General features: G+C 35.4%; 1 protein-coding gene across 1 annotated transcript in view; it reads right to left on the bottom strand.

Moving 5' to 3' along the window:
- LOC124788355 (condensin-2 complex subunit D3-like) overlaps nt 1-12,470 on the bottom strand; it is a 151,823-nt gene that overhangs the window by 17,410 nt on the left and 121,943 nt on the right. The window contains exons 8-9 of the mRNA XM_047255620.1: nt 3,668-3,956; nt 1,954-2,125 (exon numbers count right to left, since the gene is read on the bottom strand). Of these exons, the coding sequence (XP_047111576.1) occupies nt 1,954-2,125; nt 3,668-3,956 (461 nt within the window). The remainder of the gene's footprint in view (nt 1-1,953; nt 2,126-3,667; nt 3,957-12,470) is intronic.

Genomic DNA, 12,470 nt, shown 5'->3' with positions numbered 1-12,470 from the left:
ACAAGTACTTCACAGGTTAGCGCATTGACTAGTGTTATAATAAATCTTTTAGCACTTGAGTAATTTTCACTTACATTCTTCCAGTCAAAAATATTACAGCTCTCAGTCATATTGAAAACAGTTCCACATTCCTTAAAGATTTCAATGTATTTCTCAGGCTTAATAATAGTGTCATAATTTTGAATTTCCTTCTCAGTTCTATCAAATACACAATCAGGTGGCACATGCAAATAACCTGGTACAAGGAATACTAAAACAATGTCTTTAATATTTGGCGGCACTTCATTTACCAACCAGTATTTAAACATCATTGAACTGTTCCGGTTTTGTCCTCCACAACCATCAGCAATTGCCTTACAGTGGTCACTCCTTCCAAGCAAGTATTTTTTAGCCTATGAAAAATTGCTGATGCAATTTCATTCAAACCTTTTTTTTTTTAAGTCCAATTTTGTCCAGTGATATATAAAAACATAGTCTTTTGTCTGCTTATCTTTAGATGTACCTTGGCAGATAGTAAAGTTAAATAAATAGAACTGTCGACTATAGTAAGCTGCCTAGTCAGGGATTTTGGGCAAATCTAAATTCTTTTGGCAAAGGAAGGGTTATTTCATTTTCAGTTTTCAGTAAATTAAACAATGCTTCTGCTCCCTTTTTGTGGAGATCGAAATCAGTTTCAACTGATTTGTCCCCGCTGTTTAATTTCAACTGAAACTGGATGCATTTGGGGCACCTGTCCGCAGCAGGAGAGCCAAAGCTTAAGTTATAATCTTTGACAAATATTTCATAAAAATATGAATATGGAACCTGAAGATAACTTTCTGTTCTTGAATTTTAAGCCTTGTGAAACTTACTCATTGAAAGATAGCTCGAACACTGTCTTGTAATTTGGTCTTTCTGCAATAATGTTTTTCAAGTGGGCAGAGGCTCTCTATAAATAACTTTACAGAATGCCTTTTAGCCTCAAACAGCTTAGACTTATGGTCTCCTCCTCTATTCTCTACAGCTAGATTTATGGAGTGGAAATGTATCTTACACTCTCGTTGAGCTCTTTTCTCACTAACACCAAGTATGTCACAAAAGGATGTCTTACAGACCCGAACCAAAGAAGTGTTTCCAGATTTGGTATGTGGGATCAGATAGCGATTCCAATTTTCAGTGATTTGTTTCCATTCATCTTCATTAGTACTCCTCCGTTTAGGCGTTTCACACTCAGTATATTTAAGTATATAGTTATCCTGATCAATTTTATTCTTAGAAGAATAAAAGCTTCCATGAAACTTATGAACATCTTGCATTGTAAGCTGATTACACTTAAAAACTTGATCAGAATGAAGGCACTGTAGTACTGTTGCAAGTCTTTGATGTGTAGAGCTTCCACCTCTCTATTGTCTTTTTCCATTTATCTGGATCTTTTATACCTTTCCTTACTTTGTTCTTCTGGCGTGGAGTTATCTTCGGTCCCTCCATAACCTGTTTTTCAGTAGTTTGAGGTTGTAGTTCCTCCACTGGTTAACCACAAAGTTTATCAACTTAGGCCAACAACACTGCCTGTATAGTACACTTTTAAAACAAGAAGCTCCATCTGGAGTTGAGTTCGAGTTCTACTTCTGCTATACAGTGTGTTAAGTTGTGTCCATGGACAAGTGTTTGTAGTAGCTGCATTTAGAACACAGAGTACAAGATCTAAAGGCTAGCCATATCACACAGCTCAGAATCTTTGGTTGGTTCTTAGTATGCTTGACAATCAAGAGTCATATCTGTATAAATAATTCCATATGTATTTACTGCTGTCACAGCAGTGGAGAGCTATAAAAGGTATGTGTCTTTGTCCACCCATGTGTACAAAAGGAGAACACAACACAAAGAATGCTCAAAAACAGTTATTACTGGAAAAAAGCTGATTAGTTAAGTTTCAAAATTAATTAAGGAAACAGAAAAATGTAAAACACGTACCAAGAATGTCCATACACACTTTATAGGTTATCTTAAAACGATGCTCATCAGTCATGTGTTCAAGCATAAATTTATATAGTGTCATGCGCTTTTCAGCATTATCTTCACCAGATAAATCGAAAACTTCGGCTTCTTTCTGCGTCTGTGTTGTTCTCATAAACATATCTTCTGTCTTTAAGCATTGAAAAAGAATAAAATTATGTGTCAGCTGTCTGCTATTCTTTAGTTTAATCAACAAAAACACCAAATGCAATATTTTTCTCTAAAGCAGTGAACATGCAAAAGTAACAGAGTAGATATGATGTGTTCTAATAACAATTATTCGCTGCTTTCACAGGTTCCAGTCTTGATATAGAGGGACATTTCAAAACATGACACAGAATAGAGAAATATGCATCACGGAAATTAAACTACTACTTTTGCAATGGAAAAAGTCATCAACATTTATTAAAATAAAGATAAGGTTTGGCATATGTCCCAATAAAATTAGTGACTCAATAATAATAACAAAAATGTAATATCTTCTTAATAATATGAAGTACAGTAGGGTATCTTATGTAGTATTTTGAACAAAAGAAAGTATGATCATTCTAATCAATGATTTCAGATTAGTAGTTTGTGTAGCATATGTTTCAGAAACTAAAAAAAGACACATTATATTTGTACAACGATGTTGAAAACTGTCAGCTGTGCTGACTGACTTCTCAAAAATTATCCTTACATCTGATTTTATCATAAAATAAATACTTAAAAAATAATACTGGAGGAAATTAGCAGCACAAAATTCATGAGAGAACTAAACTGATCAAAGTTAGTATTTTCTTTGTAAGTGAAGAGTGATCATGCTAATGTACAAAGTAACAAAATATACTTTTTAGGTTATTGAGAATAAACTTTATTCAGTTAGCAAAAACGTAATTGTTTGTGCACCTCAGGTAGGTATTCCATCATACTTTTGAGGCGTATCTTCTTCTCTGAATACAATCCTTTTCACCAGTAACCTCACTGAATGTGAGCGAGTTGAAATCTTCACTTCACCGTCCAACATTCTCATCATTTCCCAACCCTTTATTTTGCCAAATGTCTTTTTTATCTGAATTACTCTAGGTGTGGTGGTTTTAATCCACAAGGCAGAACTTACATTAACCTCAGTTGTGTTAATGATCACTTCACCTGCTTGCCGAAAATCCATAAAATAACTGCCTTTCACTTGAACGACTTTAAAAGATTGCTTATTGCAAGCTGTTGCTATAATGTTCACTGCATCGGTAACAGAATGCATCCCCATCTTTAGCCACATTTTCTTTTAGTTACCAGCTTTTCTGTTACTTCCCTTTGCTGACTTGTTCATATCTTTTTCACTACTTATTTTACTGCCAAGGAAGACACACAAGAGATAGGTTACAAAATGGCAGGAGCAAGCAGAACGGTATATTCTCTAAGTTGAGTATAGCTAGCTCATACAACACAATCTGCACTGACCCCACTTAGCATGAACAAGTCATAGGAGTTACCTCTCAAGCCATCTACTGGCCTTTGGTAGCACCTACATCAGCCTTCACTGAAGGCAGCCCTTTTAAAATGTGAAAGCCCTGTTCACATACCACCTAATTAAGCACAAAGCACAATTTATGCAAAAGTGGCTCTCGGCCCCTTTAGCATGATAACTCTTCAATCATCAGCATAGTAAATTAACTCATCAATAAATACATACCTCACATTTATTGTAATAATAGAGCCCAGCAACAAAATTTTGGTAAAGTATGTTCTTGTTCTTCACTAACAAAGATTCGGTGATGAAATAGATTATGGAATCAACAATAGTTTTGTCCTTATCACAAAGCATACTGAAAATGTTGAAATAAAAGCTGCCCCTCAGCTTCAAATAATCTTGCTGCAAGAGCTGAATCAACTGCACAAGAGCAGTTTCCCTCACTTTTTCTCTAGGATCTTTCAAACACACACAAATATCCGGGATTAAAGGCTCAACCATTGAAGTATACCTAAGAAAAGAAAAAAAACACTGTTGTGGAAAATAAATTGACTATTAATAAAGTTTATTCAGGATTACTCACAAGGGCTACAATTTGCAGGTTGCTAGTGTAAGTGTTATCAGTAAAAATAAAAAGTAGAGTTATTTCTCATATTTTCAACATTATGAAGCAAAAAGAACTTACAGAATTAAATATTGCATGATTACTGGAAACTTACAAGGGAGAGATCACTTTTAACTTTTAAAATAACACAGCTTTCAAAATGATTCTTCCTGTTCACCTGTTGCACCTCTAAGAATGACATAGTCTGAAAGCATATAATTAATACATTATTTTATGTTTCAACAATATGTTGGTTATGAGAAGTAGTGGAAGGGCTTCCACTGTGATGTGCTGTATACTAGACGAACGAGAGGCAATAACTTAGCAGTAGGTTACTGAGCACTGTTTAAATGTAACATTTAGTTAGCAGAGATTCGCAGAAATTCTGTGACACAAGAAAATGGATGGCATTAGTTTTTTATATTAATGTCTGATAGATTCAATCTGCATACCAAGGTATGATGTCAAGCCACCACTGAAAGAGTGAGTCACATTTACACGAACGATTAACTATGAGACAACTTTATGTAAGCAAAAGTTGACATTTATTGAGTGCTGACCATAAGCGATGAGGAGGAGAAACCATATGCAAATGGGAAGGAGAAACCTCACCAATGTTAGGATCATTATAAACAAAATCCAGCAGATGTTTTTTGCCCATTTGTTACCATGAATGAGATGTAGATTCACCATTTCAAACCCAAAACAAAACACCACTCAATGCAATACATGGGAGCCAGAGGCCCCGCACCACAAGAGAGAAAGTCAGTTTCATCTGTCAATGTGCTTATGTGTACAGTTTTATAGGATTTGTAAGGAATTCTTTTAACTGATAGCCTTACAAATCTGGCTCAATGAGAGGAAAAATATGTCGGGTGAGGTCTGGCTTGCAAAAGGAGGAAAGGGAGGGATACAATGCACCTGTCACCAAAAGAGTTTTTCCAATAAGAAAATAGTGGAATATGAAATGTGAATCGTGGTAATTTTTACAAATCTGGATCAATGAGGAAAAAAATGTGGGATGAGATCTGGCTTGCAAAAAGAGGAAAGTGCACCTGGCACCAAAGGAGGTTTAATAAGAAAGATGAGGGATATGAAATGTGAATCATGATCATTTTCACCTCATTTATCAGAGTTTTGTATACTCACACTTCTATCTACAACTACACCTAAAAAAATTCAGACTTATGTTCATTGGCCAACTAAAAGCGGTAGGAGATGGGTAGCATATAGATCATCTAGAAACTCACTTCCAGAATGAAATATCCAACCATCCATTACAATGCCAGGTCAGGACTGGTGTGGTACTTCTCTAATTTCAGGCAGATACATACTGGCGTTTAGGCCGTTATTACTATGGGATTCTAAAGCGACTGCCAGCTTCCCCCCCCCCCCCCCCCCCACACACACACACACACACACGCGGGCCTGGAATCCCTATACCCCTTCTATGCCTAGAGCATAATACAGGGTCAAATGTGACATTGTTTTTCAAATTGTTTGCACATCACGTAACCAAGACAGAACCAAGGCCTCATATTTACCTAAGTGGATGTGAGAAACCGGTTAAGAATCACACCCAATCTAACTGGCACACCAGTGTGCAAGGTGAATTCGATCTGGGGCCAGAGTGCCTCTCCGTGTCCCATAAGTTGGCTCTTTAACTGGGTGGGTCCAGAATGAAAAATATTCTCTGAAAAACACTGACGGAGAGTGATCATCTAAAGGAAGACAACACTAGACAAATAATTCTGAAAAAAGAAAAGGAGAAAATAATGAAAGCAGTCTTTCAGTGTCAAGCAAAGATTGTTTCATTTCCCACAAGTCACATCCCACCATTATTAAATTTATTTCTCTACCTGAAATGTAACTGCAACTGTAAATTTTTAACAGCTTTGGAAGCCAAGTTTATTTTTAATACATATGTAATAATAGATGGAATCTCCTGAGGAAGACACTGTGAGGAGCTGATTACTTTTTAAGTATGATATTAAGATTACAGCATTATCCATTAGGCAAATTGTGCAATTTTAGAGCAATCATTTATTATGTCCACGTATATATCACTGCATGATGAATAAATATTCCAGCTATGCTACTAAAAAGAAACATTACAAAAGACAGCATATTTAAAGTAAAAAAGTTATGGTTTGCATTTAAATATTAAGATAATTTATAAACAAATAAGATGATTTTTCTTATTGTTTCTGTCTCTTGCATAGTCATTAATAAAGAATAACAGATTGATTAATAGAGTGTCATTTCATGCGATCAAAATGTAGAGTGATTTTGATATTTTTTGCCACCTGTAGGTAGTAATATTATTCCTACAGGTCCTGTCTCAAATACACAATACATTAACAAACTGCAACATACAAATATTTTAAAGAAACGAATAAATTAAAACAGACCAGAAGGTATTTGTTCCTTGTCAACACAGAGCTCAAACTGCACTCTGCTACACTTTAAAAAAATCTTAAATGGATTCTAAAGTAAGTACCCCTCACTTAGTCGTTTATTACAAGTCAATTACACAACTTTTTTAGCTGTGGCTCTGTGGTATCAGCTGTGCTCTCATTATTGCTCTATACATCAGCTTAGCAGGTATTCAAATTATTCTATGCATTTTCTCTGGCTATGTGTATACATCAAAATAATAGCAGTTTCAGTAGCCACCTGCTGACATCTCTGGACCGATATCTCACTCTTCCGCTGTCAGGTTTAGTAATTTATCACCATTACACACTGACTATTTTTCAGAACATCTTATTTATATCACTATTTATGCAATGGCCCTTTGCATTTATAAATTTGAAATTTTATGAACTTTCCCACGTGTCACTGTCACTATGGCCTAGAATATAACACTGCTTCCTATTGCTGTAGAATTCCTAGGTCTCAATCCCACAGTTGGAATCCCACCGTATGACTGTGATTTTCTGTTGGGGAGTGGACCACAAGAGATCTATTGAGCTAAATGAAGTAAAATGAGGTGCACACACACACACACACACACACACACACACACACACCATTTCATTTTGGTAATATGCTATTTATGCTGGGTCTGCAATAATCTCTCTTCAGAATCAGAAATACACAGATATTTGCTAAAATATACTGTACAAACAAACAATTAATGAGATAATAACCAAGGAAGATGTAAAAAAGGAACTTCCGTGTTGTTAAACACAGAGGCATTCTAGTAAATACAACAAAGACAAAAAAATAAAGCAGTCTATCCAGCTTACAAAAGCAAGAAATCCAAGATATAACAGAAGAGACAAAACTGGTAAAACTAAAATGGTTATCTCATTCTGTTCTGTTTGCATCTTTTCTGTTATTTGCATCTTTCTGTAACTGGTCTCCAGCCAAGTTTTATGTCCGCCTCACTCCTCGAGTCTTTTTTCTAAATTAGTTACCACTGGTCTTTGCACAATATCTTTTTTAAGCATATCTTTAATTATTTTTGAATTTGAACCTTGACTTAAGTTGCCATGACTTTATTCTTGTAACAATACTCCCCCTTCCTCTACCTATCTATCTATGTATCTATCTGTCTTTATCCATAACCAAACAGTAAATGACTTTTTCTTCCCTCTCCTAGCTCTGGCTCCTTTGTGAGTCTTTTAGCATGTTTTCCTTTTTTTGTGTGGGCCTATCAACAACTCTATGTCTGCTTGTAACTATTAACAATCTTGTAAATATCTGTCGTAGTACTTTTTTCCATAACACATCACTAATGCTGTCGCTGTCTGATACCTGATATTGCTCCACATCATAGGTGTAGTGCAGGGGAAATTGTTATTCTACAGATATGTAATGTCTCAGCAAAGGACTTTGTTGCTGAGCAATATTTGCTAAGACCTAGTTAATATCTTCCATAAGTTTAACAGCTCCAGCTGACAGCTAAGTCAACAATGTTACATGGTTACATAGTTGGCTAATTCATCTGTAGAGTTGTACATACTAGTAGTAAATTCTTTGCTAATATTCATTGGTATTGTCTTTGCCTGTAAATTTGTTCAATAAAGTTGTCAATATCATTTTTGTGTTTTAAGTCTTTTGTGTGTTAAGAATTTCATATCTAATTCTTCTAAGAAGTTCATTATTGGGTCCTTTGGTGCTATGTTCAGGATCTGTAAATTCATTTTTGATCTGTTTGCATGGGCTTGAAGATTGTGGATGGGTTTGTGTCACTGTTTCTGGCTTTCTCTCACTGCCTGATTTTGAAATTTCTCTCTGTTTAGTCCATGTAGAATTTTTCACGGTCACTATAATTAATTTTATATACACTTGGGTATATGTGCAACGGAATATTGGTTTTTACTGAGTAGATATTTGATCTCTGCATGTTTACAGTGCTGTATGCAAATCTTACTGTAGTTTGCCTTAGTACGGTGTTATGTTTGTTTAATGCAATTCATATATACATTTGTGGTTTGTATGTTATTTTCTGTTTTGTTGGTACCTCTCTTGTTAATTTTATGTCATTATGTTTGTTGTGTTTCTCATAGGTTTGGTTGACAATGTTGGGACTGAAGTTGTTCTGTTGTGCTATGTATTTGAGGATATCCAATTCCTTCTGTGTTGTGAATTACTGCAATAGTAAATTCATCAGTCTGTTTATCATCATTTAAAAGTATGCATTTTTGTGTGTTTTAGGATGACAAGAATCTGTTGTAATGATGTTATCTGATGTCTGTTGTGAATGTTTTTTATTGTCTGGTCCAGGAACCTTTATTGCTGTCTAGTTCCATTGTGAAGTCCATGTTGTGATGAAGTTCATTTAATGTTTTATGTATTTGTAGATTACCTGTGTCAGAATCGTCTATTGGTAGCTAGGTGTCATCTACATTACGCTAATTATGTATAATTATCTTTTCAAGTATGTTTGTTGGACTAAAAACTTTTGTTCTAACATGTTTAAAATATATGACCTGTTGCTTTCGCTAACCTACTCCTCATGGCTACTCCGTCCTTTCGTATGTATAATGAATTATCGAATACAAAGTAATTCTGATTTAGTACTAGTGTCAGCAGTTCAGTGTTCTGTATTCCTGTCATGGGCAATTCTCCGTATTGTAGCAAGTTGTTTTCTATAGCATTAATTGTTTCTTGTACTGGAATATTGGTGTAGAGATCAGTGATGTCAAAGGACATGAATTTTCAATTCTTTGGGGTTATGTTGTTTGCTAATGTTCTTGAGTTTCTTCACTGTGAGTCATTTTTTATATGTATAGTATTTTGTGGGCAGGATGTTCAGCTTTCTACTAATAAGGTAGGTTGGGCTATCTATAATAGAGTTAATTACTGGGCATATTGGGAATTGTGCTTCTGGATCCTTGGTTGGCCATATAGTTTAGATGTACTTGGGTTAAATATTATGTTTCTTCTTCTTCTTTTTGTCCTCTCTCCCTCCCCCACCCCAACCTTCAAATTCAGTGAGAATCGTATTGCAGCTTTTCACCTACAACCAAATTATTTCCTTCATCTGCTTTATTTGCTACTGTACAGACTGTGATGAGTTTTTGGTTTACCCTATTGAGTGTACAGTGATCTAGTTTTGCCTGTTATTTGTATCTATCATTGTAGGTTAATATTTTATTCTATATTGTGTGATGCTTGTACTGTTGTTTCATTTTATCATCTAGTAGCTCATTTTGCTGTGTTGATTGTGAATTTGGTTGCGGCTATGAAATTTTTCAACATAAAATACATAATAATTCCAAAGAATGGAAAATTCATGTCCTTTGACAACACCAATCTCTACAACAATACTTCAGTATAAGAATCAAGTAATATTATAAAAAATAGCTTGCTACAATATTTAGTACTAATGCATTATACATACAAAAGGATGGAATAGCCATGGGACGTAGTGTAGCTGGCACAATAGGTCACATATTTTTAAAAACATTACAAAAAAAAAATATTCTAGCCCCACAAACACACTTGCACAGAAAATTGCATATTATTACCTTCATGTAGATGACACCTTGTTACTAACAGACAGTTCCAACACAGGCATTCAACAGATACACAGAATGTTAAATGAACTTCACCCCAACATGAAATTCACAATGGAACCACAGAAAAAAATGAAATGACCAACTTCCTGGACCTAACAATAAAAAACATTCACAATGGACATCAATTTGAAGTCTACAGAAAACACACAACATCATTAATGCAAATTCCTGTAGTCGTAAAACACACAAACACGCATATTTTCATATGACGATGAACAGACTGATGAATCTACTATTACAATAATCCATTATACAAAAGGAATTGGAGATCCGCAAGTATGTAGCAAACAGAACAACTTCAATCCAACATAACCAGCCAAATCTATGACAAATACAAGAAACGGAAACAAATTAAGATTCATAGTGGCATAAAATTAACAGCAGATGTATCAACAAAACAGAAAATAATATACATACCACAAACATACATTGGAAATATATCAAACAAACTTAGCGTATTATTATAGCACCCTACAGAAAGATTTGCATACCACAGTGCACATAAGCCAAGAACATACCTCCATTCCAGAAAAATGAAACTACCAGTGCACACATACACAGAAGTATATAAAATTAATTAAAATGACTGTAAAAATTTCTATATAGGTCAGATGGGGAGCAATTTCAAAATCACATGCCGATAACATACCAGAAACACAGATCGAAAATGCTCTGCAAATCCTGCACATAAGACCAAAGGGCCAATAATGAACTTTTTAGAAGAATTAGAATTATACATTATTTCCAGGCAAAATTCTTAACAAACAAAATGATTTAAAACATAAAAATTATACTGACAACTTTATTGAAATTACAGAACGTGATAACGCATAAAACAAATTTACAGGCAAAGACAATTCCAACAAACATAAGCAAAGAATTTATCACTAGTACTCAAACCTCCATATATGAATAAGCTAACTATGTAAGTATATAATATTGCTGACTTTGCCATTAATTGAAGCTGTTAAACATGTGGAATATATTAAATAGGTCTTAGCAAATGTTACTGAGCAGCAAACTCCACTGCTGGGACATTATGTATCTAAAGAAAAACAATTTCATCTGCACTACACCTACAATATTCAGCAATACAAGGTATTTAGAAAGCGATAGTGTTAACGATGTGTTATGGAAGTAAGTGCTATGACAATTATATACAAAACTGTTATTAGTTACAAGAACACATAGATACATGTACTAACAAGTCCATATATTTCCAAACAGCTTGGTAATGGCCACGAGGCCTAAATTAGTTTACAGCACCAGAAAATGACATCTTACTAAGAGGTCTTTGAATATATCAGCATTTTGGCTTTAGTATAAATATAATGTCCTTAAACGACATCTAGAATGCCGCAGGCTCATAATAACTCAAAATATTTGAACATTCTCTACCATATCTTTTTCAGTTGTATATTATGGTGATCATAAGATGTAGGCATGAGCACTGGAAAGTACTTCATACTTTTTTTTCATACATGATTCTAGTTCATCTTACTACTGAGAATGATCAGTCTTTCAATCACTATTTGTGCTAGCGTAAGCTGTTACCAGCACACCAGCTGGCAAAGATGTAGCAAGAAGCAGGTGAGCGGCCAAAGACAGACTCGCAAGCAACACACCACCAACACCCTCTTGACCGCAAGTATTCAGATCGCCGCCACAAACTGGAGGGCTCAGTCTCAGTCAGTCAGTCAGTCAGTCTCAGTCACTAGCGCAGTCTCAGTCTCAGCCACTAACCCTGCCTCTCAATCACTGGCGCATTAACTCACACTCCAAGTTGGCATCTGGCAGCAAACCGCGATCAGCGCAGTGTTTATAGCAGGACTTGTACTGCACCAGCAGTGAGGCTAATGTAGACTATTAGTGGAAGAGCTTGTACCACAACACACAGACTCTCTTAAAAATAAGTAGCTTCCTGGTAGTGTAAATAAAGAAGCCTGTTAATATATGTGTGCAGTTGTGTTGTAGAAAGAGGATACCGGTCACCAAACAACATCTTCTCCCTTGATTCCTATGGGACAAGACTCAACAGTGTCGATGAGGACAGTTGCGACAAGGATATAACAGTGGCCATGAGGATAATTCAGTGCAGATTGAAGATAATCAACTTGGTTGAAGATTTTGCTTCTTTCTCTTATGTTTTAGCTTGCAGGGGCGCTTGCTCAATTGTTGTTGTTTGTTCTTACATGTATTCTATGAAGGGAGCCACAAAACCAATCAAATTTCTCTTTTCAGAGGTTTTGCTTGCTTTTTTGCTACAACATATTTGCTACAACAACAAGCACTTACACAGCTGCACAGACTGGCATGTAGACAGGCAGACAGGCCTGTGAATTTAGTGAAGTCTTGCCCTAGATGTTTTGCTCACCAGAAGAGACGGGAT

Source organism: Schistocerca piceifrons, chromosome 3, assembly GCF_021461385.2.
Source record: "Schistocerca piceifrons isolate TAMUIC-IGC-003096 chromosome 3, iqSchPice1.1, whole genome shotgun sequence".
Taxonomy (NCBI): domain Eukaryota; kingdom Metazoa; phylum Arthropoda; class Insecta; order Orthoptera; family Acrididae; genus Schistocerca; species Schistocerca piceifrons.
This window is presented reverse-complemented; position numbering and strand designations above follow the sequence as displayed.